Consider the following 25,938-nt stretch of genomic DNA (forward strand, 5'->3'; position numbering starts at 1 on the left):
TAACATAATGTTCCACCATCTAATACTATCATTCGCCTAGCTGATTCCCAATTACTGAGCATTTAGGTTGTTTCTAACTTCTGACTAGTTTAAACAGTGTTGCCCTGAAAAAATCTTTATGCAAACACTTTTTGAAAATTGAATAATTCCTCAGGATAAATTCCACGGGGTAGAATCGCTGCATGTACACATTTTAAAAACATTCAATTCTCCCCACCAAATTGCCATTCCAGAAATATCATGCCAGCCACACTCCCACCAGCCGACTGCAAAATTGTCTTTTTCTCTGCAGATGGTCTGGGTTTTACTGTTGAATCTTATAATTTGGCATGGTGCATACATAATACAGGTATCACCGTAGCCAGGGTTCAGGCTGCCTGTGGTAATGTGTTGCCATTGTATGAACATGACTATAGGAACTAAGACTTAGGATGCTTGAAAAGGCTGAGTTCTGCTTTGTTAGGATAAATGGTGGCTGAAGCAGAGGCAGAATGCACTCTGCACAGATGGTGAATGCACACGAGAATGTGTCAGGTTTCCAAAGAGTCCGTGATGTACAGAGAAGGGGCAGACCCCGTGTCCTCCCTTCTTCCAGAGTTTCAGTGACTCCATGAACCACTTTTGTTTCTAAAGCTAGGGAAATACAGGCATTGCCATTTGTGTGTGGTCTGTCACCAGCAATGTTCCCTGGGAAGTGGTCCAAGAGCAAAGACAGTAGGTGAATTCTCCCCAGTCCATTCTTCATGAGTCTAACCAGGACAGAGGAGACAGCACAGACTTCTTTGGAGCCAGATGTAACTCAGGTTGACATGGCTCCACTGTTCATAATTCAGGCTTGTTTGGGACATGTCATTTAATTTTTCTGAGCCTCAGTTTTTTTTGTTTTTGTTGTTGTTGTTGTTTTGTCTGTAAATGGGGTGGAATCTTCTGCCCTTGAGTAGTATTACATGGATAAAAAAGGGATCAGGTTTCTGAAGGCACTGGTACCCAGTGGGGGCCCCACACCTTCCCTGTACCTGGCACTACGGGCACCTGGCTTCCTTCTGTGCTTCCTTTCCGATAGCGTTTCTAACTGATGTTTGCAGCACAAACATTCTCATTTGGGGGAGCAGTGTGGTTGCTTGTCCCTTTCCAAAGCAGTTAGGATGGAATGTAATAGTGTAATGAGGTTCTTGCCTTGAAGGCTGATGTCTCTGAAAGGTTGTGCTCCAAGTGAGTTCCAAAAGGGGTGGAATCAGTGGAGCAACAAAAGGCAATGCAATTTCATTTTACTGCCGGTGTGAAGTCATGGAACACAAGCAAGTCATCCAATAACCCAGCTCACTTGCGGCTTCTTTTATAGAGCCCAACCTTCCTCCAGCAAATAGAGGCCAATCATATTCCCCTAAATGTTAGGGAGGATGCTGTAATGTTAGAGCCAGACTCCCTCACCATGTCAATTTTTTTTTCCTTTTGCAACAACCCAGGGTGCAGGTAGACTGAGAAGGGAATCTGTTTGCTAAGGTGTTTGCTGGGAGACAAGGCTGGGTGGTCTCTCTAGCTGTTGTTGTCCTGGCATCCCAGGGATAGATGCTCACATGCCTTTGACTTTTTCTCATGCCAAGATATTCTTCCTCCTTTCCCTAAAGTTCCTGCATCTATTCTTTTTTATGTCTGGACCATGTTTGTTTGTTTGCTTTTCTTTTAGGAAAAGGAGAGAATGAAATGAAGCAAAATGTTTAGAGGTAGGCCAGAAATGTCAAGGAGATTTTTCCAAGTGCTTGGCTATTATCAGGGAGCCAGTGTTCTGGAGAGGTCTGAGAGCTCTCCCAGACCTTTGTGTCCTGTTGATGATGGGCCAGGGCACTGCTACAGTGGAGCCAGGGGCACATGGAGGATGCAGATTGGATTAGGTGTCTGTGTCATGCATGATAGAACAAACTGTGAAACAAGGTTAAATAAAGACAACACTTTCACCCACTTGTCTAGAAAAGTGTCACTTATCCCGCTCTATTAGGTGATGATCCATCTTTTAGAATATTGCATTTCACATGTACACACAAGAGCAATAATACTGTATCTATCAATAATAATCTGTTCATCCTATTATTTTCTTTCACTTTCCTTAAGTATTCATATCTATGTATATAAATATAAACATATAGTGTTTCTGTAAAGTCTTTATATTACTATCTGTTACATAAAATGCTATCACATTTATGAACCATAATTGATTAAGTTGTTTCCCTAATAGTAAATATTTAAACCATATGTTTACTTTAGAGTCAACTCTTGATTTAGAATATTTGTCATGCATTTTAGATACATTTAGGTTACTTTTTTGGTTAAATTCCCAACTTGCAAAGGTGAAAGACATGAGCAGCTTTAAACATTTGTGTTTTGTACTGTTGTATTACTCTCCAAAGGGTTGCATCATTTTGTGGTGCTGGTAGCCATGAAGGATTACGCACATTTTTTTCACAATTCCTTTACCACTAGATATTATCATTTTTTTTTAAAGCGCTGTGTAAGTGGCCAAATTACATTTCTAGACCATATGTTCTAGAAATGTAATTTGGCCACTTACACATATTAGTTTGCAGACATCTATTTTCTAGGATGATCTGCAAATACGTTTCATAGCTCCTGGAAGAAACATGGGTTGGAGTCCCAGGACCCCGTAACTAGTCCTGAAGGGCTCTCTGGGGTCAAAAGGGCCTGGACTGTTGGATGTCTATGCCCACCTAGGCTCTGCAGAGAGCTGAGGGCTTGGAGCAAGCTTGGCTGTATCCACAGCCTTGTCTCCAGCCTAACTTTCCACCAGCCTTATTCTAAGGCATTGATCCATGGTGAGTAAGCAATTGGAAATTCAGAATGCGTTTAATATTATAAATGGACCAGCCAAACCAGATAAAGGTAACTTAACCCATTGAAAGGTGAAATATAGTGTTTGCTTTTGTTTTCTTTTAATAGCGGAACTCAAATCAGTGGCATCCCTTTTATCTTTTAGGCATTATGAGATAAATGCTAACAATCTATTTGCAAACAACTTACCACCTATCATGGCTGTTCTCAGACATTATCCTCTTCAACTTCCCACAGCCACCTGGAAGTAGGGATAAGACAGTACTGGGAGATACAGGAAGAAGGAGTTGGTCTGAACAGGAAGTAGCAAAAAAATAGCAGATCTAAAGATCTGTTGTGACACTTGGCCAAGGGACTCTGGGACACCTGCAGGGAGGTGACTGGGTTCACCCTCCTCCCTCTACAAGCACCAGACCATAGCATAAGGTTGAGAGGAAGCTAGATTCCTGCCTATGCTGTGTCTTTTCCAGAGCCTGAAAACATCCTCAACAGAAAAGAGTTAATATAAATAGGAAATGACAAATGCCTTGTAATGTGGGAGGTCTCTGAAATGGAGGTGAAGGGATGGAGAATGGCGAGAAAGAGATAGACATGATTTCCTAACAGAACTAGAGGCTAGATAAGAGGTTGCACCCACAGAGGAGGTGACTGAACCTAGGAGCGGGATTGGAGGAAATGCTGAGACTCAAGGAAGAAGGAGGGTGAACTTGCAGCAGGAGGGGCAGGGAAGAGAGGACACACTTGGCTGTCCTGGAGGCAGATGCTTGATATATTAGGTGTTCCTCCCTGTAGTGGGGAAGTCAGACCAGTGGATAAGTAGCACAGAATAAGGGGGTGAATTCATCATTATTAGGGGCCACATGGAAAACTGATTCTGACCCTACAAGGAAGAAGCAAAGCTTAGAGTTTTTGTGGGGACAGGATGGAGCTCATTCTGCAAGGGGAGAAGAAGAGGGTCTGTATAAAGACAACAGGGCCATGATGGGTGGGATATTTTGACTTCTTAGAGCTGGCGTCTGCAATGTTCCTGACAGTATGGTCAGACCTAAGAAGCCTTATGTCTCAGACAGGCTCTGTGACACACTGGAAACTGGGGGAGATGTCTGCAAGGTCCAGAAAGTTCTCCTGGAAATAGATGAACTTGGGGACCCAAGGAAATACTTCAGCACTGCCTTTTACTCAGCATGGAGCTGAAAGAGAAAGGCTGAGAAAGTTCTGGGATGCCAAGGAAGTGAAGATGACATTTAGGAATGGAGGGTATTTCCTAAGGACAGAGCTAGAATCTGGCCTGTCCTGCCACCATTGGAGCTTCTGATTTGGCCCTGTCAGGGTCCTATCCATAAAGCGTTCTTCCCCATGCACAGGGAGCTCTAGGCATGTACTTGTGCTGGATATTGTCACCTGTTCTTGGAGGCACTGAAGTCAAGGCCTTTTCCTGTATTCACTTTAAACGGGGCTCAGTCAAGTTCTAAGTAGAAATATTAAATGGATAAGATTTACCACAGTCCATCCTCCCCTCCTTCTCATCTCCACACTGTTATACTCCCCTACATTTCCATAGAATTACAGTCCCCTGGCATTAGATTTTCTGCCCTCTCCAAGGGTGAACCCCCAATCTGAGACATAGGCCCATGCCATGACCAGAAAGCTCATCCTAGAGCCTACCTCCAGCTCCCATCACAAAATGTGGGACAGCACCCTCTCCAGGTGCTCCTGCTTCGGCATTTTCAGGCAGATTCTGGATCCAGCCACATGCTTCCTCAGACACAAGAAATATATTGGCAGCCTGGCATAGTGGCATGAACCTGTAGTCCCAGCAACTCAAGATGCTGAAGCAGGATGATTGCTTGAGCCCAGGAGTTCAAATTCAGCCTGGGTAACATAGCAAGACTGTCTATATTTTTTTTAAAAAAAAGAAAAAATAAATATAATGATGAACTTAGTCCCTGTTTACAAATAGACAAATGGGGAGATGGAGTATTCAGCAGGTCCAGAAGGCATGTCCTACTGTCTCCTCTGGACTTCCTTCCTGGTTAGCAGGGATTTGAGGCTGAGCCATTGCCAGCATCCCTTCTGGATGTTCCCTCCTTTTCAGCTTAGGCCAGCAGGACTATAAATGTGGGTGCTTTCATGCAGCTGTGCTCACCTGTCCCTGAGCCCAAACTGAGTCACAAACGCCTGTGGCTTGAAGGAAGCCACGTGTCCCATTAGAGTGGCCACATCAGGCTTTCCTTGGAGTCCCTTTCCACTCTGTCTAAGTCAGCATATTTTGTTTTCATTCTTGGAGCATCACTTGAAATGTAGAAACAAACCTGATCTTAATTTTTCCCTCAAAGTGACATGCCCTTTTGAAATTGTACAAATAACAATGTCTGATTGTCATGTTGAATTGCAAGCATGGATGTGAAATGCTCCAAAGTCTGACTGAAACCAAATATTAGGTCATAAGTCAACATTTTGCTGAGAAACTTGGTTACTAAGAGGTTGAAAATGTCTATCTTTTTGTGAGAAAACTTGTTTGCCAGCAGGAAAAATTTATAGGACTGTTATCTTCCTACATGGAAGGAGAGAGATGTGTGTAATTTTGCAACCTGGGTCAGAGTCCTTTAGGACTTCTGAAATTGGATTGGTTGAGGACTGAGGCCTTGGTGTAATATTTGAATTCCTCCCTGAGGTGAAAGTCAATGAGTGGCACAGGTGTGTGTCATTTCTTACAAGGTTGTTGGGCAAAATTGTCTGAATGTCTGGGAACAGGCTCTTCCCACTGCAGGAGGTCACACTCTGCCCACAAATCCTTCTAATGGAGAACTTCTGACAAAGAAATAAGCTGTCTTGGGCCATGGGCACTTGGGGTCTTGAAAGAAATAAAATCTTGACTAACTTCGTCTAAGTAGCTATGACACTCTTTGGAAAGTCTCAGTGGACATGAAGACTCAACTGAACAAAGGCAGGAGCCAGGGACAATGCCCTCAACAATGCCAAGAAGCCTGTAGCTTGCTAGCATGGCCTATTATTGTCTGTGATATTTCAGTGCTGTCACTAAGCCCATAATGAGGCCTCCCATCATCTAGTGCGAGCCACGGTAGAAAGGAAAGAAGTGGCAACGAGTTGTCTGTGTGCTCGCTATAGCATTAAAGCTGGGCACTTTGCTGCATTAAGAACATCCTACTTTGTTTCAAGATGGCCAAGTGACAGTGTCAGGTTTGCATCTCTTTCCAGAAAGTAAAGCAGCTTGCATTCCCTTCCAGTGCCCAAACTCCAGGCAAAGTTAGAATTGTAGTTCAGGATAGAAGACAACCTCTGCTGTGGATGGGTGTGACAGAGTAGGACTTTAGCTGTCACCGCAGGCAAATTCCCGATGGAAGAATCTGCCACCACTGCACTGATATGGAGACAGTGACACCAGAAACCTGCACGTGTGTGTGCGTATATGTGTTTACATGTGTGTGTGTACAAACATATATGCATGTGAGTGTGTGCATACGTATGTGAACACATACTTATGGGTGCATAGATGTGTGTGTATTACACATATGTATGTGGATGTGCACAGGTGTATGTGTGCAGGCATGTGTGTGCATGTGTAGGGGTGTGTGCAGGCATGTGCATACCTTCATGTGTGGGCAATAAAAGACAAGTGGCAGAAGCCTGGCATGGCACCATAACAGTCAAGCCCTGTCCCTGATGGATTTTTCCTCATGCACAGGGGACTCTAGACATGTGCATGTGCTTGTGCTTGATATTAAGTCATCATTACTCTGGGGCACTGAATTCAGGGCCATTTTCCAGATTTACCCTAAGCAGAGCTCAGACAAGTTCTAAGTAGAAATATCAGTGGATAAGATTTGCCATGGTTCTATTCTCCCCTGTTCCTCATCCCCAACTGTTATGCTCCCCAACAATTCTGATCTGAGAATCTCAGTCACCTGGCATTAGATTTTCTACACTCTCCAAAGCTGAGCCTTCTAATCTGAGACATAGGCCCATGGCACTGTGACCAGGAAGCTCGTCTTAGAGCCCACCTCTAGTTCCTCTGCTCTTCCCCTCTCCATGAGATGTTTTGTGGCTGGTCTGCACACATTTTATGTCTAGTCAAAGTGAGTGGCCTCAACCAATGCTGGTATTTGTAGGCCAGGAAACAGTAGCAGAGTTGCTGTGCTGTCTGGTGGGTAGGAAGACCATTGAGGATGGGTCCCTCAAATCCCACCATCAAGATAGCTCACCGATCAAAGCTGACACAACTGGCCAGGCCTACCTGATTTCATGGTAATTTTGATCTTTCAGGCAAAGAAGGGGAACTACGCCTTCCTATGGGATGTGGCCGTGGTGGAATACGCAGCCCTGACAGATGACGACTGCTCGGTGACTGTCATCGGCAACAGCATCAGCAGCAAGGGTTACGGGATCGCCCTGCAGCATGGCAGCCCCTACAGGGACCTCTTCTCCCAGAGGTAAGCTCAGGCAGCTGCCTGGGGACTCTAGTGTCTCGGGACTCTGGTGGTCGAGGGTAAGAGAATAACCTCTTAGAAGACAAGAGCCAATGCAAACACCTTTGTTCATCACATTTTCCTAAGCACATACTATGCCCCACTGCTTCCTCCTCCCCTACCCTCAGACCCTGTGGAAGTATATGGTCCCTGCCAGGAAGGCTCAGAGTCTCTGTGGGGTCTCTGTTGTGAGCAGGTAATGCCAGCCCAGAGCATATTAGCATGTGGCAAAGACATCCTCAGTATGCTAGGGTAGAGGCAGGCAGAAAAGGGCATCTCACCAGACCCAGGATATCTGGGAGAACCTCCCAGAGGAGGGGGCACCTGAGGCTGGAAGAATGAGGAGGAGTTAGCCAGAAAAATGAATAATTAGCAGGATCTGATAAGGGCCTACTAATCACTTTTAAAGAGAAATGTACCTGTAAAGTGGAGTAGTCAATGTGGAGACTTTCAAAAAGTAGGGTCAGAGAAGGAGAATGTCTCCATATTTATTTGCACGTGGCTGGAAGGGGCCTCTGATTGTAGGGCAGAAGTTTCCTTGTCCAAGGAGATGCTGTCTGCTGGGGCAGGGAAGGGATGTGGCCTTAGCCAGAAAGGGTGGAAGTGGGGCATGGGTAGTTCAGTGGCCTTTGTCCAGTAGTCAGCTGTGAACAAGAGCTCCTGTCCCCAACATGTCTAAGCCTTGGGCCATCTTCTTGCACACATCTGTGAAGGGCATTTTGCTGGGTGAAGGGATGAATCTGCAGAGCCCAGTGAGGAAGCCCTATGGGCAGGCTCTGCCAGAGTCTACCCAAATCCAAAATGAGGCAGAAGCATCTGAAAGAAAAGGCTGGCATCATGCCAGGTTCAGGGGCAACGCTTGTCAACTGATTAATGCATGGATTTCAGTACTAAGGAACTTCTATTTGGAGACGTGAGAGTCCTTATAAATCATTTCTTTAACATCCTGCAGTTCAGAGAGGGTAACTAGGATATTCAGATTGCTGAGCCAGCTGCTGGCAGAGCTGGAAGTAGAATCCAGGTCTCCTGAGCCCTAGTGCTATGCCCATGTGGCTGCTGGATCTCCAAGCCCCACAACCTCCCTTCTCCCACACTCTAGATGTCCACATTGTGCCCTTCTGCTCATGAGTACCTGGGCCTCAGCCCCATCAAGGGAAGGCTGAGGAGGAGGGCCTGCAACCAGTCCATTCAGTGGTTTCTTTGCAAAACTGAGGAAAAGAGTAGGGCTAATTAAGGTAAATGAGACTTTTGGGTTTTCCCTTAAATTTAATCAAGTATACATTCTGTTCCTCCCTCTACTCTCTGGAGCAGAGAGAGATGACAAGAGGGAAGGAGGAGTAGTGATTTATCAATTGCTCAGATTAAATGCATGAAGAAAGAATGGCTTCTCTCCAGGATTTATAACACGTTGGTGTTCTTGAGGTTCACACCAGTTGGTTTTCCGAGATGGGAGGCTCAGGACGATTCCACAGACCATCAACCTCTGAGCATCTCTCTAGAAGAGATGGTAAGAGAGCCCATGGGGCCAACACAGCAGCAGCACCAAGACCACTAATGCGCCCCAAGACGCGCTCATGGAAGCACAGGGGCCCCAGAGAGGAAAGGTTAGAGTCCCCGTGTGCTCACACTGCTCACATGGCTCCTGAGAGTCTGCTGAAGTGAACACTGACACACTGGAGAGAAGAGGCAGCAGACATTAGTCCAGGAGCCCCGGTCTTGGCTGGATTGCTGAATGGAGTCAGAGCAGAGGGGACTCCCATTAGGTCAGAGTAGAACCTGAGAATACTCAACCTGGGGAAGGTGGAGATGAGTGGGGAGGGGTGTGGCTGCCCACCTCCAATATCGTAAGCCTTGCTGGAGGCAGAAGGAGTGAGATGTCCTTTGTGTGACTTCAGAGGACCAGGGCCAGGGCCAACATGGGGTGTGTGATTCCAGAGACCAGGCTTTCTGAAACAAGCCTGCCCACTACCTGTCCACTCACTGACCGTGAGGTCCATGTGCAAAACCTCCCAACAGAGACCCCATGGGCTGCTCTCCTGATTCCAGCAGTCACCATAATCAAATGTGGCTAGTCCAGTTTCCATGTCATTTTGACAAGTAGTGTTTGATTACTGTTTGCTTTCATCAGAAGGCATGTGCTCTGTGATTATAAGGAAATGTCACCAGTGGCCTGTGCTGGCCTCCCACAGTTTCCTCATCTTCCTGTATGGTACAGTTCCTTCTGGGCTGGGATCATCCCTTGAGTAGCGACACTCAGACCTCAGGTTGCCAACTTACTGATGCCAGTGGTTCTTTAAAAGGTTCTGTTGGGCTGGGTGCCGTGGCTCCCCGCACTTTGGGAGGCTGAAGCGGGCAGATCACGTGAGGCCAGGAGTTCAAGCCCAGCCCGACCAACATAGCAAAACCCTGTCTGTAGTAAAAATGCAAAAAATTAGGTGGATGTGGTGGCACACTTCTATAATCCCAGCTACTTGGGAGGCTGAGGCATGAAAATTGCTTGAACCCAGGAGACGGAGGTTGCAGTGAGCTGAGATCGTACCACTGCACTCCAGCCTGGGCGACAAAAAAAGACCCTATTCTCAAAAAAAAAAAAAAAAAAAAAAAAAAGGCTTTCTTGTATGGTGCATACAGAACTGTGAGCTGCCCCTAGCTAAGGCATGTTTCAGAGGAGTGAAGGGACAGGTCCTGAGAGCAGTGCCTCATGCCATTTGTAGAAAACAAGTTCTGGTATAAATGGTAGGTCCTAGCCTTATGTGGAACTGCTGTGACTGTCTTTCCCTTCATCCTGGGAACTAAACTACTTTCTTCAATAAAGATACGCTCCTTTGCTTTGGCAGAAGACAGAATCTAGATGTATGTGCATGTGTGGCAGGGCTTATGTGCTATAAACAGGCTTGCAGACCACAGCATGCAGAGTGGGCATTCAATAAATGTTTAGCAACTTAATAGCCATTTATTGAGCACCTACTGTGTAGCAGGCTCCACAGCTATTGAATAAAAAAAAGCACCTGCAATTATATCTGTCTGGAAAATAGAACAGCTGGCTTCAGGAAGTGGCTATTATCCCTCTGGCTTTCTTGTAAGCGGGAGTATGGATTATTACGGTGTGCATTAGTTTAGCCTCATTCTCAAAGTCATTTTGTACCTGTGACTTGTTTTATCTTTCCTCTGTCCCTTCCATATTAAAATATCATTTTTGTTTGTTTAGGTTTTTTGTTTTATGTTATGCTTTCCTATAAATTGCCTTACTATCATTCTGGGATAAGACTGGGTATAAAAAGTGCATACAATTATAGGGAGCAGGAAGAAGAGGTCAGCAAAATTAAGCAACTTCCCTGACATTGCACAGGATCTGTCTAATGAGCAGAAGAGTGGGGATCTGACCCCACAACCACCATCTGGCCAGAGCCTCACCATCCCCTAGGCCCCGAAGCTGGCCCCAGGAGAACAGCCTGCTGTTCTGGAAAGACCATGGCCTCCTGGGTCAGAATGACCCAGCTCTGATGAGCAGCATTGCCACTTTCTAATTGCAACAGTGGGCAAGTCATCTAGATTCTGAGCTTTAGGTCTTTGAGACGTAAAATAGACATAATAAGAACCACTTTGCAGGCTGTTATGAGGATTCAAACAGTGTAAAATGATCAGCTCCTACTGTGTTCTCTATAAAAGGTCGCTCATGTCAGTGCTGGCAAGATAAGGCTACTGGTCAATGTGGCCATCAGACTGACAACTACTAACCAGTTTTTATGGAGCTCTGATTACTGGCTGGATCTCAAGCTAACGGTCTGTATGTGTTCCCTCTTCTCATTTTGTCACAATATCCTGTGAGGTAGGTACATTTATTATAACCTCAGGCTTTAGTGATAAGAGAGCTAAATTTGAGAAACTCCAAGCCTGGATTTGAATGGATAGCCATGAACACAAAGCTCTACTGTCTATCCATAGCTAGCTAGCTGTTCAACTGCTGACCTCCTCAAAGGCCCTGAGGTCCTGCCTATCTGTCCCTGAGGTTCCTGCAACTGCCAGGAGGCTCAGCCTCCTCATGCCTACCAGCACAGACTTATTAAGGCCAGTGAACAGGCAGACGTGCAGCCACTGAGTTGGCCTGACGTGATCATATGAGGTGGTACAACACTACGGCTGTCCGGTTCACCATGTGATGTGCCATGAGAGGGGTCTGTAGTGTTCTGGGGCAATCTAAGCATGACCCCAAACCATATAAATGCACATGTATCTTAACAACCAAGTCCCTGAATGTACAGCCACATTCTGTGTCTTTCATCCTGACCAGTGCCCTGAGCACTTAATGGACATTATATCAATATCTAACCACAGCCATCTTAGTCAAGTTTTTACTGCTCAATTAGTACATTCACACATTTATTGACACAACAGACATCTACTGAAAGCCTTAGTGATGCCAGTCACTGTGGTTGCTCAGGGAAAACAGAATAACCCACAGCTCCTGTCCTGAAGGATCTGCTCAAATAAGTGGGGGTCAACAGTTTATGTTGCAAAGATGAGAACACTGAGCTTTAGGAGGGGCAAGTCCCCGGTCCAGGTGAGGTCTGGTGCCTCCAAAGCCAATCTTTGCACTGAGCCAGGCCATTCCCAGACATCAAGAGGCCATGCTGTGCTGGGCCCATGATGCTGACAGGTCTTGGGACCCCCTCAGGGTTGTGACTCTTGTCTCCACCAGACACAAGCCCATGTATGGGAATTGAGCATAGCCTCAGGTCTGTGGTCACAGCTGAGCTGGAATGCAGGTCCAGGGTAGAGATCACACAACTGTCCAGTGGGCAGTGGATTTCTCCTGGCTATAAACAACTGCTGCTCTCTAACGACACACACCCAGAGAACTCAGAGGGACCTCTACAGATGTTATCAGTTGAATATATCACCATGGATCAGGCTTAAAGAGCTCCACTCCCCACTGGAAAAGCTTAGGTGTTTGGGGTCTGAGTGCTACCAGCTACCACTGGCTCTCTGTTAAGACTCCTGGGTTACAGACAAAAATACCACAACCAGAGAAAACCACAGTGGGGAGTACAGAAGCAGCATGGGTTGTCCCACCATTGCACACATGATGAAATCGAAGCTGCCGCTCATGCCCTCTCAGAGCCCGTGTCTGAGCTCTGCCTTCTTCCCTGTCCTCACCTGATGCCTGCTCCCGTACCACCCAATAGCCTCCCTGGCCATTTTTCCACTTCTTAAACGTGCTAAGCGCTACCCCAGACATGACTTTCACATGGGGTGTTAGTCTCAGGAAGGTTCTTCCTCCTGCAAGTTGAAAGCCAACCCTGGCAGCCTCATAATGACTTTGGCAAGACATTTCACCTCTCTGTGCCTTGATTTCCTTCTCTGTCAAATGGGAAAACAGGAATAACCATCTCAAAGGATTGGCATGCGAATGAAGATTCAACACTATTTGTCAAGCGTGGAGGGTAATCCTTGGCACGTAGAACATGCTAGACCCATGTGAGCTGTTTTATGATTAGTCATCCTTCAAGCTTCTCCTTACCTGTAGGCTCCTCGGTGAGGCTTTCTCCAATCCTCCAGTGAACACCACCTACTATGTGCTGTTTCCTAGAACCTCTACTTTGATTAATTTTTTTTTTTTAATCACAGTTCTGCCTGCACTTTGATTGAGCTAATTTTTTTAGGGTCAGTGATTGTATCTCTAGACCATAAGCTCAGCAGTGCTGAACATCATACTAGGCAAAGCACAGAAGGTCCTCAAATCAAATGATTATATGAATAATTTGGTGAATCCCAGTGGGAGAGACTTAGGATATAGTAATGAAAGCTCAAAAGAAAGCATTTTCAGGATCAGGAATATCCTAAATCCACAACCTAAATGTTTGCCTCTTTCCTTTCTGTATTTCCTAGTTTTATCTTGAGCTCTTGCCACAGAATCCATGTGACGGGCCTTATGTGATTTGCTGTCAGACTTTATTCTTGGGCAGTGGGATAGGGTGGGAGAGAGCGGGGGGCTGTTGGGGAGGGAAGTGACAAAACTTAATGTGCGTTTGGGAGTAACACTTTACCTGCAGTGTGGGGAGTGGACTGGGAAGAGAAGAGCTAAGGCAGAAAGCTGCTAGGATGGCTCAGTGTTGTCTGTGGTGGGGCCAGCATGGTGGGGCAGGGGCCAGGTCCCTCATGGCTGAGTCGATGAGGTCAGTGGCTATAGCTCACCTGGATTGTGTCTTGCAGGATCCTGGAGCTGCAGGACACAGGGGACCTGGATGTGCTGAAGCAGAAGTGGTGGCCACACATGGGCCGCTGTGACCTCACCAGCCATGCCAGTGCCCAGGCCGACGGCAAATCCCTCAAGCTACACAGCTTCGCCGGGGTCTTCTGCATCCTGGCCATCGGCCTGCTCCTGGCCTGCCTGGTGGCCGCCCTGGAGTTGTGGTGGAACAGCAACCGGTGCCACCAGGAGACCCCCAAGGAGGTCAGCACCCTGGGGCCTGCCCTCCCTTTCGCAGCCTAGAGGCAAGAGTGTCACACTGGGCCGCTGGGAGGGCAGATTGTTTCTAGTTAGTAGTTACCTGAGTCATCTTGTGTGGAGACAACAGAGTTTTATATTGGGGGATTTCGTTGTTGTTTTATTTTGTTTTTAAAACTAGAGAAGAATGTAGGGGATGTTTTCTTGCTTGAACAAAGTGCTGCAGTGCCAGCCTTAGCCACTAAAGTCCTGTATTTATCTATAGAGCAGGTACAGCGTGGGCAGCGCCAGAGAGCCCTTCCCTACCCTGCCCCGCCCATGTGCCTCCACCCTGACCTGGAGAGACCACCTGTAGGGTAAGAGAGGAGCCCGTTCCTTCCTGATTCTCTTTGACTTCTCACCAAGGGCCACAGGGCACTGTTCTCCCAGAGCATCAGGGGATCCCTGTCCCTCCCAGCACTCCTTTCTCCCTATATCTCTCCTCCTTGCAGGGCCCAGCCTTGCCCCTGTCCCTCCTGGGTACACCCAGCCCAGGGAACACTCTAGCTCTGTCCACACTCCAGGTTCTGGGCACACGTCCCTCCCTGTATGTGCCAACTGCAAGTTGATTCTGTCCCTCCACACTTCCTTCTTATCGGGTTTGTATTCTTCTGCAAGGTCTTTTTTTTAATTTTTATTTTTTCTGAAATAAAGCCTTCACCAAGGTCCCCCAGAGACCTGGAGACAGTTCCCCTAAGGGAGGGTGGAAAGGAGTGTCATTTGGTGATGATGCTTTGCCAGCAGAAACTACACATGCCCAGCCACACCATCCACGGAGCTGTCACTCTGTGCCACATAGGCCTCAGCTATGTCTAGAACCACAGCTCTGCTTAGAGACTCTGTGGGTGCAAGTGGATATAAACCTCAAACAGGAAGTGGTAAAGCAACCTGCATCAGACCCAAAAGCACTTCTGTTTTGTTTTTGTTTTTTACCTGTTTTTGTTTTTACTGAAAGCTCAGATAGTACCGGGCAGTTCATTAAATGGTTTCAGAGGAAGGAGGTCCAAGGGGCACAAAAATAAACTGAGCCAGGAAAGAAAAACAGCCAGGAGGACGTAAGAGCCGGCGGGCTCCTTCTCAGCCTAATTTAGGGCAGGGATTTGGCACCTCTGGGCAGGAAGGGTGGGTCCACCATGTCTGTGGCCTGGGTGTCTGGCCACATCTCACCCTCCATTCGTTGGTCTGTAAGGGCATTCCTGGCAGGTCAGGGGTGAGGACAGGGGTAGGTGTCCCTCACTCCTTTACAGGACTCTGCATTATACCAGGTAGTGAGCTCTCTGTCCTTACGCTGTCTCTTCGCTGGAAGGAGGACACTGCTTAACTCAGTACATCTGCAATATTCGGGGACATCTGTCTTCCTCTCCATCCTTCAGTGTATCTCCATGTAAGGGAATGTGAAGCTGGAGCCAGTTGCAGCCTCAGTGGCTGTCCTGTCACCCCCGGAGCTCAGAAGGGAAGAAAGGCAGAGCTTTGAGGAAAAGGCCTGAAAGGAACAGTTGATGGTTCTGTCCCGAGCTTCTTTGGCTACCGGAACATTTTGTATAAAGAAGTCAGTGGGAGGGACAGTGAATTATTCTGACGAGCAGTGTTAAGGAAAGGCCGCACATATCTGACCTCTCCTCATCGTGTCAGCCCCTCCACGCCATGGCCAGAGTGCACCATTCACCTGCTTGGCACCACCCAGGTCTCTATGCACGGAAGCATCAGTGGGCAGCCATGGTGGAGTGGTCCCAAAACCACTCCCAGTAGAACCAAGAAGGATGAGAAGGATGGAAAAGACCAGGCCCCCAAATTGGCCCACGTTGCTCCCACTCCATGTTGTTTGTTTTGGGTTTTGCTTATTTTCCATAAGTCTTCAGCCTGGTTTCCTCTGTGCAAAGGCCTTTTGTGTCAGGGGAGCAGGGGAGGGTCTCCAGGTGGATGAAAATCACACTGTCAGGAATTTGCCTTCCTGGGCAGCAGTGGGCAAGGCTGGGGGCCTGGAGACACAGGTTCAGGCTCAGCCCCAGCCTCTAGCCTATCATCTGTGAGCCACCTGCAGGGAGAGCTTGTCCTTTGGATGGGAAGTCATTGTCTGCTTTTAGCCATGTCCCTTCACAATGCCTAGTTTAGTGACGGTTTGGACAATTTCAGCCTGGACCACCCACAGTTAATTGTTGTGGTGTATGTGTGTGAGAGAGACAGAGAGAGAGAGAGAGAGACTGGTGATTGTTAAAGAGACATAGATAGGAAGACAGAAAAGAAAAGAGAAAAAAATGTAGAGACCAGGAGACCAAGGAATCACCTAGCTGTGAGGAACAGCTCCTTTCTTGCCGGTAAAACATCCTACCTTTTATTCTGGCTTCCGCATAAGTCCAGGATCTCAGTTATGAAATGATGAATACATCAGCCCTGCTTCCAGAATGTGGGACTTCCTGCCCCTGCTGCCAACCTGCTTCCAGATAGGAATGAGGACACATGGAGAGAGGCAGGTTGGAAAAGCACAGCAGCTGCCTGTCCTCCAATCCCTTCTGGTGTTGCTAGGAAGGGTTGCATGGAAATGTTCCATCTTTTTCCTATTTTTATGGGTTTCCAAATTTCAAATGCAATGTCTCCCTTCCTTCTTCCCTCTCTCCCTTTCTTCCTTTAATAAGCCTGCCTGTAGAGACTCGGCCCCTGCCTTCAGGGAGCTTACCTCCGCATGCACAGATGTGGCAGAGAGCTGGGCCCAGCAGTCTCCACTCATTGAGCAGGCTGTCCTGCAGTGATCAGCAAGTATCACAAAAGTGCTGAGGGGCATCCAGCCCAGCCAGGGCATGGTGGGGTCAGAGGGGTTAGGGGTGTGGTTATTGAAGACTACTTGGGGCTCAGAGCTGTTAGAACTGAGCTTTGAAGCATTGATACAAATCCTGGTACTAAAGATGAGACAGGAAGTTGCATTTTGGGCAGTGAACAGCACGGAGGTGAACAAAGTCATCATACCTCCTGGAGCTCTAGGGCTGAAGTGTCAACATGAGGAAGGAGATGCTAGCAGGGGAAGCTGGGGAGGGATATGGGGCCTGCACCGAAGAACTTAAATGCCAGACCGAGAGGTTTTGACTTTATCATGCAGGGAATAGGAACCAGGAAAGGGCTCAAAACAACAGTCTTTTAGAAGCATATTCTTAAAACCTTCAAAAAATAATGATGGTATTTAATCCAGAACTACTTTGTGCTCCTGGTTGCCCGTGTTTTATGGGGCAGCATTTGCAATTAGGTGAGAGTGTCTGGTTGATCTTTCAATGTTTCATTTTGAGGCATGGGCTGTATTTCTTAAGAGCCAGAAACGTGTCTTTGGGTAGAGCCCAAGTTGTGTTTAATGGCTTGCTCTAGGATGTCGTCACAGTTTAGACACCTACTTGAAGAAGAGTAGTAATGTGTGTTCAACCCCTTAATATTCATGTAGATTTGAGCTCATATTTTTTCTAAGGAATCAGACGATTATGTAGTTATCCAATGCAGGTGAATGCACCAAGCTCCATGGATGCAGTAAAGAGCCACCCGCTAGATTTATGGGGGATGTGGAGCCATTGCTCTGAGAATAAAATATTCATGAAATAAAGATGAGAACTGCAGAAATGGGAGATGACATGAGGAGTGAGATATGAATCATCCATCACTGGGCTCGGAGTTTGGAATTCTTGCTTTCTGCCTTGCCTGCCCTCCCTTGGCCTGGCTTCCATCGCACACAGGAGCTGGCTGAGGCCAGGGTGGCCGGGCAGCAGGGGACAGAGGAGCAGACGGCCCCTCTGTTCTGGCTGTGGGCAGCCTCTGTCTGCATGCCCCTACCTGCTATGAAAGATTAGATCCCAGAGGCCCTCACTTCTTCCACTCCACACCCTTCCTTGCCTCCACTCCTTTGATGTCTTCTTCAACTGCATGTAAAGAGTTTGCCCTTCTGCACATTTTTTCTTCTTCATTTATGCCAACCCAGCAGTGTTGCATTGAGGATTCAACAAGGGAAGGCATATAAAGTGAATTAAAGATGTGCCTGGCCCAGGATCATGCTTGGTTGATGGTGGCCAAGGGGCTACTCCATCCAAAGGTTCTGGGCTAGGCAATGAGGAATATGAGGGAGACAAGTGACACCTTAGGGCTCCTTTCCTGTGCTGAGCAATCTTGTTAGTCCTCTTCAGTAGTTGAGGAAGGCATCCTTATCCTTGATGAAATCCATCTCAGAAGTGAGAAGGGTAGAGATGGGATGTGAACAATGTGTCTACCTCTGTACCCCTGCTGCCTCCCAGGTACAAGCTTGTCAAAAGGCCAGGGCGCTGTCCTTTCCACTGGGTATATGCATGAGCCCATTGGGTTCTGAGGCAGCATTTTCCAGAGGACTTGGGAATGAAGGTTGTGACTTGGTGCTCTACCCGGGGCTAGGTTCCTGGCTTCTGGTTATACATTTACATTATCTGAACCTCAGTCTCTCCCTTCTGCTGGAAACAGCCTGGCCTGAGAACTATGCTCAGGAGCAAATGGCTTAGCATGAGAGTAAGAATAGTGAGTGTGCGTATTTCAGCCCACGGCCTCCAGTGAGAAGCCATGGAACACTTACCATACACCACTGTGTATCTCAAAACCAGATCACTTGGCAAAGCCTCCCCTGCCTGCTGCCACCACTAGCTGCCTCCCTTGCTGGGTGTGCTCCACATTGCCAGTAATTATTTACCTGCCTGTCTCTGCTTCAGATCCGTCAGTGCCTCCTCACCTTTGGATTCCCATCAATTTGCCTTCTCTCTGGAACAGTGGAAGCTCTCATTAAGGGGTGATGAATATAATTGAAGTATTGAGCACTTTCTATGTGCCAGGGACCAAGATAGATGCTTTATCAAGAACATTAGCTCATCTGGTAGTAGGAGCTCAAGCACGTTTATTGAATGAATGAACTAGTCTGGACTCACATAAAGAAAATGTTATTAATGTTAAATTGTTGTGTAATCATTGCAGCTGGATCAGTGGCTTTCAATTCTGGCTGCATATCAGAGGTGATGAATTCTGGGGCTTTTTAGAAATACAGATGCTTGGGCCCTGTTTCCCAAAGGGTCATATTAGGGAGATCTGGACTGCCATAATTTCGAAAATCTCCACATTTTAGAAATGCTTCTGATATCCAGCCAAGGATGAAAACCTCTGATCTATGCCAGCATTCCAAGGTGAGAAGCTACTGGGGGTAATGAAATTTGAGTAGAATGAATTCTTACTGGTGTGGGGAGGATGAATTTCTTGACACACTGATGTCATGGAAAAGAGCCCAGGTTTTAGGCTGGGTGTAGTGGCGCATGCCTGTAATCCCAGCACTTTGGGAGGCCAAGGCAGGAGAATTGCTTGAAGCCAGGAGTTGGAGACCAGCCTGGGCAAAGAAAGCTAGACCTCAGTCTCTGCAATTTGTTTTTAATTAGCCAGGTGAGATGGTATGTGCCTGTAGTCCCAGCTACTCAGGAGGCTGAGACAAGAGGATTGCTTGAGCCCAGGAGTTCAAGGCTGCAGTGAGCCGAGATTAGGCCACTGCACTCTAGCCTGGGAGACAGACGGAGACCCTGTCTCAAACAAACAAACAAACAAAAAAGGAAAAGAAAAGAGCCCAGGTTTGGGAACCTGGTAGATGTGAGCTCTTGTCCTGACCTTCCACTTACTGTGGAATTGCGTGGCCTTGAGCAAGCTGCTGTACCCCTAGCCTCAGCTCATTCCTTGGTGCACCTGCTGCTACCACCATGATGTGAAGTCATTGTCGGTTTGCTCTCATTGCCCTCCCTAAAATATCTGTGGTTGAACTGATCAGAACTCTTTCTCCTGATGCTTTGAAAAACTACCACCATCTCCTGAGACCATTTCACTTAAGTAATTGAGCTCCTTTGTCCTTATCCAGCCAATACTCTCAGACCCCTAGCCCAGCCCGTTGGGGTTGGGTAAGTCTTGGGAACAACACTGAAGATTGTGTTGGTGGCATTTCTCCCAGCCCTTGGGTCCAATTTAGCACCTGGTTGGTCTCAGTGGTAACAGGATAATGCCACCAACAGCCAGCTCAGTCAGGGGGAAGTCCCTCATCCCCAGTTTTGTTCCTGCCCAACTTAAAATAAGAGCTGTTGGACTCCAAGCAAAGTCTGTTCTAAGGAGTCCCACGTGTAACAGGCTGTTACAAAGATGATAGTTTAGTTAATTACCGTTTTCCAATACACTGTATTATTTCCACATTGGTGAACAGTGGCTTAATTACAGAACTTTATCTCTGCAAGACAATGCCTGGGAGAGGTTCCCCAGTAACCTCTGTTGGTGCATCTGTCGTCAGTTTAATATGGGATGAGAAACACAGAGCTGGAATTCAGCCGGATTCATGGGTAAACACAGTCTGTGAATTTTATTTCATATTCAGGGATGTTTCACTAGGTCAGTTACCTACAGTAAATTAATGAAGGTAGCAATAAGTTTCCAAGTCTCTTTTCACAGCTGTCATTACCTGGCCGAACACTGAAACCTTGGGATAATGAGGATGTAAACGGATGTAGTTCACATAAAAAAGCCCATTATTTGAATTTGCATAACATAATAGAATGCACCATTTTGTCTAAAAGATAGATAATTATTCAAATCACTCCTGCCTCTTTCCTTGAGTAGGCTGATTACTCCTGTCTCCTCTTTCCTTGGCTGGAGACACAGAAGGAACGGCCAGACATGACTTTATGAGTGCTAAATCTACGGCCCCAGGTGATACAAGCAGACCATGCTTCCAGGGTTTCCAAACCAGGCAGTCTGTTCTCCGCACCTCAGCTCTGGCTCCCACAGACAGCAGCAGGAGCAGGCAACTTAAAGGACACATTGTGAGACACAGCAAATGGCTGCATTTGTTTTTCAGAAAACACAGGAGTCATTTGCTGCAGTTATACACATTTTCGTATTCAGTTAAACAACCAAAATAAGAGGCTCGAGATGGTACCCTCATCTCCCAGGATTTGTCCTGGTGTTGGAGCTATTGGGAATGATGGAATTTGAGTAGAATGAGGTGACACTGATGTGAAGAGGATGGATTTCTTAATAACTATTTGGATAGGAAACCCCCCTGGAACATTTGTCCATTTGGTGTAGACACTTTCTGCATGTCCTGACACAGAGACTTTAAAGGCTAATGATAACTGCAATTGGGAGTTGGTTCCCGCAGCACAGCTTAGCAATCTTTAGAACTGCTTCATCCATCCTTAATTTGAGGCAAGCAAAAAAAAATATGGGTAAAATAAACTTAGTCAAGCTCTTTCTTCAGAAATAACAGACTGTCAGGGAACTAGCTATCTCCACATTCAGTCTCAGGGCTGGTTTTGATTCTAAATGCTCTAGTATTACCCAATCCACTCCCCACCGCCATGTTTACCATTCCATCTTGACACCTGTGCCCTGCCACTTGACAGTCCACCACGCTCCATCTTTCTCTCCCTCACCCTTCAGTGGTGAAGTCTTCCAGCTCAGAGACGTGCCTTGCTCACATCTTCCTTCAGAGGATTTTGGCTGGTCTGTCTTTCCCTGAAGCTCTCATGTTTGTTTCCCTGGCATTAAGTAGAAACAGTTCTTTCACCTTGTCCCTTACTTCCAACCCCCTACCTCCCTGTGGCTTTCTTGGACAGGAAGTTAATCTTTCCTTCTCTCCAAACTCTGACAAAATGGGAGCATCTCCTGAACACCCTGGGCTAGTGCTCAATTGACTGAGAAAAAGGACAGGCCCTCTATCAACTGCCAGAATCCAGAGTTGAGCAACCCTGGAACCAAGACACCCGGTTCCCACTTCAATTGAGTCCACTCAAACTTTCTTTCTTTTCATCTTCAAAGGGGTCCTTAAAGTCCTGAAGGGAAGTTAGAAGGGAGGAAAAGGGAAGATTATGCAGCTGACTAGTTACTAACTAGTTCTTCCAGTGGTCCCCAGGTCATCAATTTCCCTTCCACAGAAATGAAAGTCTCTGCCAGTGAGGGTGACCAGCTTGTTCAGCCTTCTCCAAGCTTTGCTAGCTGCAAAGAGAAGAGAAGGTTATCTTATTAAACCCTGAAAGTATCTGAATTCCTCTCTCAACTACAACTTCCAGACTCCCTGGTACTTGTTTTGTGCCATTCGTACATTTCAAAATGAACATGCCTTATAGATACAAATATTCACCAAAATGATTGTGGCACTGAGTCTCGCTAATACAGATGACACTCTATCCACAGTTTAACAGGAGCTCATAGCAGTCCCAAGAATGCTAGAGATGCAGACTTGATGCTGGGCAGGAGTCAGGGCTTGTCTGGAGGCCCAGCACCCAGACACTAGGAGGACAGCTGTGGAAGAGAAAGTTTGACGGAGTCCCACTGCTGCAGCAGATGAAGCACCCACTGTTTTCTGTCTCTCTGTCTCTTTGTTCAGGATTCAGCTTCAATCTTACTGTCCTCATTTGGGTCATGGTCCTATCTCTTTGTCAGGTAACCTGCCTCTTGATAGCCTGTCAAACTGTTATCCAGTGGGGATAGTAACTCCCTAAAAGCAATAAACCATAGACTTCCTTGGGAAAAGATCATTGATGCTGAGTGGCGCTAAGCCACTAATATCCTGTATAACAGTTATAAAATATTCCTAAAGTAGTCTAACATGCAAAAATGAAAACAAAGCAGACAAAATAGAACACACAAAAAGGAGCAAAGTTGAACAGAGCTGGCTCCACCATGGCATAAGGTAATTAGGAAAATAACTTGAATTTGGTTTGCTCTATATTTTACAAACCTTTGAAGGAGTCAGCATAAGCATTGCATGAACAATATTTAGCTGGGCCAAGTAGAAGCCTGGCATTCTCCAGCCAGGCCCCCTGATTTCCCCATGATACTTGCCATGCAGAGGTGACCCTAACTCAGAGATAGTCTCCAGCACCAATGAACTGAGCTCTGCTTGTGTGGGTGGGCTTCAGATCACTGGAGTTGTGACTGTGCCTATGAAGCTGTGCCAGTGGTTTCTGATATCATTTTCACCTATGACACCAAGCCACATCCCATAGTATCCTCTACTGTCAAACCAGTTGGCTCTCTTGATTTCCTCCTGCCCTGGCATGACTAGTCAAGTTGTCTTATGGGTGTTGTCAGTTTTCTTGTCCTGGGAAGAATTCTGAGAATGACAGCAGGTGTCTCATCAGAAGCCAAGCTCTGTGTGCCAACCATGAACTCATAAAGGTGTGGAGAGAGCAGTGGTCCCACCTTCTATGTGCCAGGGGACATTGAAGCAAGGAGTGAACTGTAGAGCACTTAACTTCCTTGCCTGGGGAACACTGAGTTGACCTTTCATGGGGGTTAGCCCTGTAATTCATGCACTCATCTGGTCAGGGCTCATGCCCATCTTTCAGCTGAACTTCTGGGGGTGGAAATCCTCTCCGATCATCCCCACAGAAGCTCAAAGCAGTCATTGGAATGGCTCTTAGATTCATGTGATTCCTTTGTTTTCTTCTGAAAGCATATTCAGGGCTCCTATATTTCTTAATATTTCTAACTCCTCTGCAAGGTGGACAGGGGATGGGTTGCTTTCTCTGATACAAGATGCCAACATGAGACCACCTGCAGGGGTGCCTGGGAGCTGAGCTTCGGGACTGTATTTCTCTAGGAGTTTGAGGTGAGGGAGAGGTCACCACGTTCCCTGGCCCATCAGCACCCATGTTGCTTACAAAGTCCCTGCAGCTTCAACCTCACCGGGAAGCTCATATGGCTCCTTTGCTGAGCACCAGATCCTGTGCCCACCTCACTGCGGGGAAGCTAAGGAAGGAGATGACGTCTTCCTTGAGCTTTCAAGCAGTTTGTCTGCCTTTAATTATTCTGACATTGTAGACAAATCATCAAGTTATTTGAAAGGAACAATATTCTGTTTTGTTTTCTTTCTTAACAAATGAACAAACCAAGTAATTTCCTGTGATGTCACCCACTGTGGTGAGACAGTATCAGGTGTGAGATCACCCACTTAGATAGCCTTGAACCCTCATGAAACCAGGAGAGTCAGCTGACCCTGGGGAAGTCCCATTCCTCACAATCTCCATGCAGGAACCCTTGCCCTCTTGCCCTTCCAGACAAGGACATGTCCCCTTCCTTGGGCTGCCTGAGGAGATTGCACAGGGAGGACAGAGGTCACTGGGTGAGGCAGGGCTTCTCTCTGGCTCCAGGCCTCCAAGCTGCCTCTAACACTCATGGACCTGTGACTCTGAGGAGTCATTGAACCTTCCTGGGCTTGAACCTCCTCTTGTGTAAGGTGGGGATGATCATACAAAGTCTTTTCATCATCGTGAACTTGAAGTGGCATATTCATGGGGCACCTTAGGGGCTCGAGGACCATTTCCTTTATTCCTGTGGGACTTCTTCTCCTGTCTCTGCCTGCTCTTCAAAGCATCTTGTCCTAAGGGTTGGTTCTGGGTGTGGCAGTGACTCTAAACTGAGTACAGAGGCAAGGTAGGATGCAGCCAAGGCCTGTTGATGGCATCTTCTTTGTTACATAGGGATCATGTCTACCCCATGGCTTCCCCAGATGACTGAGGGTTGGCCATATAATTGAGGGGAGGTGGGAGCCACATGAATGGGATACTCACCCACAGCCCAACAGACTGACCAGGCCTGGTGCCTCCAGACATCCAGAGTTGTAGCAAGCCAGCCTTGACTTACTGTTAGGGCCCCACCTGACCTTCCTGTGCCTTCCCTCCAGGACAAAGAAGTGAACTTGGAGCAGGTCCACCGGCGTATGAACAGCCTCATGGATGAAGACATTGCTCACAAGCAGATTTCCCCAGCGTCGATTGAGCTCTCGGCCCTGGAGATGGGGGGCCTGGCTCCCACCCAGACCTTGGAGCCAACACGGGAGTACCAGAACACCCAGCTCTCAGTCAGCACCTTTCTGCCGGAGCAGAGCAGCCATGGCACCAGCCGGACACTCTCATCAGTGCCCAGCAGCAACCTGCCACTGCCGCTGAGCAGCTCAGCCACCATGCCCTCCATGCAGTGCAAACACAGGTCGCCCAACGGGGGGCTGTTCCGGCAGAGCCCGGTGAAGACCCCCATCCCCATGTCCTTCCAGCCCGTGCCTGGAGGCGTCCTTCCAGAAGCTCTGGACACCTCCCACGGGACCTCCATCTGACCGCGCCGCCTGCCCTCCCGCCCACCCTCCCACCCACCCGACCAGCAGAGCTTTTTAATACAAGAAGACAACAACACAAACCACACACACACACACACAGAGACTCTGTCATTTTTCTTGTACATATGTGTAAATAATGACAGAATGGAGTGGGGTAAAAGTGTATTTTGAATATTCCCAATTTTCGAAGTCAGTAAAAAAACACAAAAACTGTATGAATGACTTTGTAAATTTTGTTCTATATGAATAAAAAGGAAAATTACTTGTGATCATTCTGAAGTGCCAAAGGAGCCCCCCCATTCCTGGGCCTTTCTGAGGGCAGGAGGGGCGACCAGATAAGAAGCCCCTCTCTGCTGGGGGAGAAGGGAAGACGAGGAGCCCCACATGCCACTAGCTGCCTTGTCCCATAGCTTGCTGCCCCATTTCTTTGCTCCTGGCCCCTCATTCCTTTTAGTCCTTCAGCTGGATAAAGAGTGAGTCTGGAGCCCGTATTGGGCTCGCCTACTGGGTTGCTGTGCTGTAGGGTGATCGGCTGTTCTGGGTAGCCTGGGACTGAGGAGGTGCCCTGGACTCAGGGCCGTCCTGTCCTGTCTTGTCCTGTCCTGGATCATGCGGGACGAGATGGTCACTGCTGTGTGTGCCGCAGTGTGCCTCTGCCCTGTGGGCCCAAGAGAAGCTGACAGTTACCTGTAATAAGGTAATTGAGGACTTTGATACTGAGCTGTTCTCATCTCATCCTGTTGGCTTTGTTTCTTATTTTCTTTTCAAAATTAGAAGAATCAAAAAGTGATAGAATATTGGGGGGAGGAGGGCAGACTCCATCATTTCCTCAGGGAGGCTGGGCAGAGGTGCGGTTGATCTGGAAGAAGGTCCATGGGGGCAAGGAGTTGCGAGGTGGGGTTAGTTACATGGACCAGGTGAGGTGGTGGAACAAAAGGCGAGGTAGAGGAAGAATGTTCCCTTGGGTTTTGGCCCATGGTCCCGGGTGAGAGAAG

General features: G+C 47.3%; 1 protein-coding gene across 2 annotated transcripts in view; it reads left to right on the forward strand.

Moving 5' to 3' along the window:
- GRID1 (glutamate ionotropic receptor delta type subunit 1) overlaps positions 1-25,212 on the forward strand; it is a 783,526-nt gene extending 758,314 nt beyond the window's left edge. The window contains exons 14-17 of one of the 2 annotated variants that reach the window (XM_015147073.3): positions 7,129-7,295; positions 13,545-13,785; positions 14,045-14,135; positions 24,515-25,212. In XM_015147073.3, the coding sequence (XP_015002559.1) occupies positions 7,129-7,295; positions 13,545-13,785; positions 14,045-14,134 (498 nt within the window). In that variant the 3' untranslated portion in view covers position 14,135; positions 24,515-25,212. 2 annotated transcript variants of the gene reach the window in all.
- Positions 25,213-25,938: the final 726 nt, after the last annotated feature.

This window comes from Macaca mulatta, chromosome 9, assembly GCF_049350105.2.
Source record: "Macaca mulatta isolate MMU2019108-1 chromosome 9, T2T-MMU8v2.0, whole genome shotgun sequence".
NCBI lineage: Eukaryota > Metazoa > Chordata > Mammalia > Primates > Cercopithecidae > Macaca > Macaca mulatta.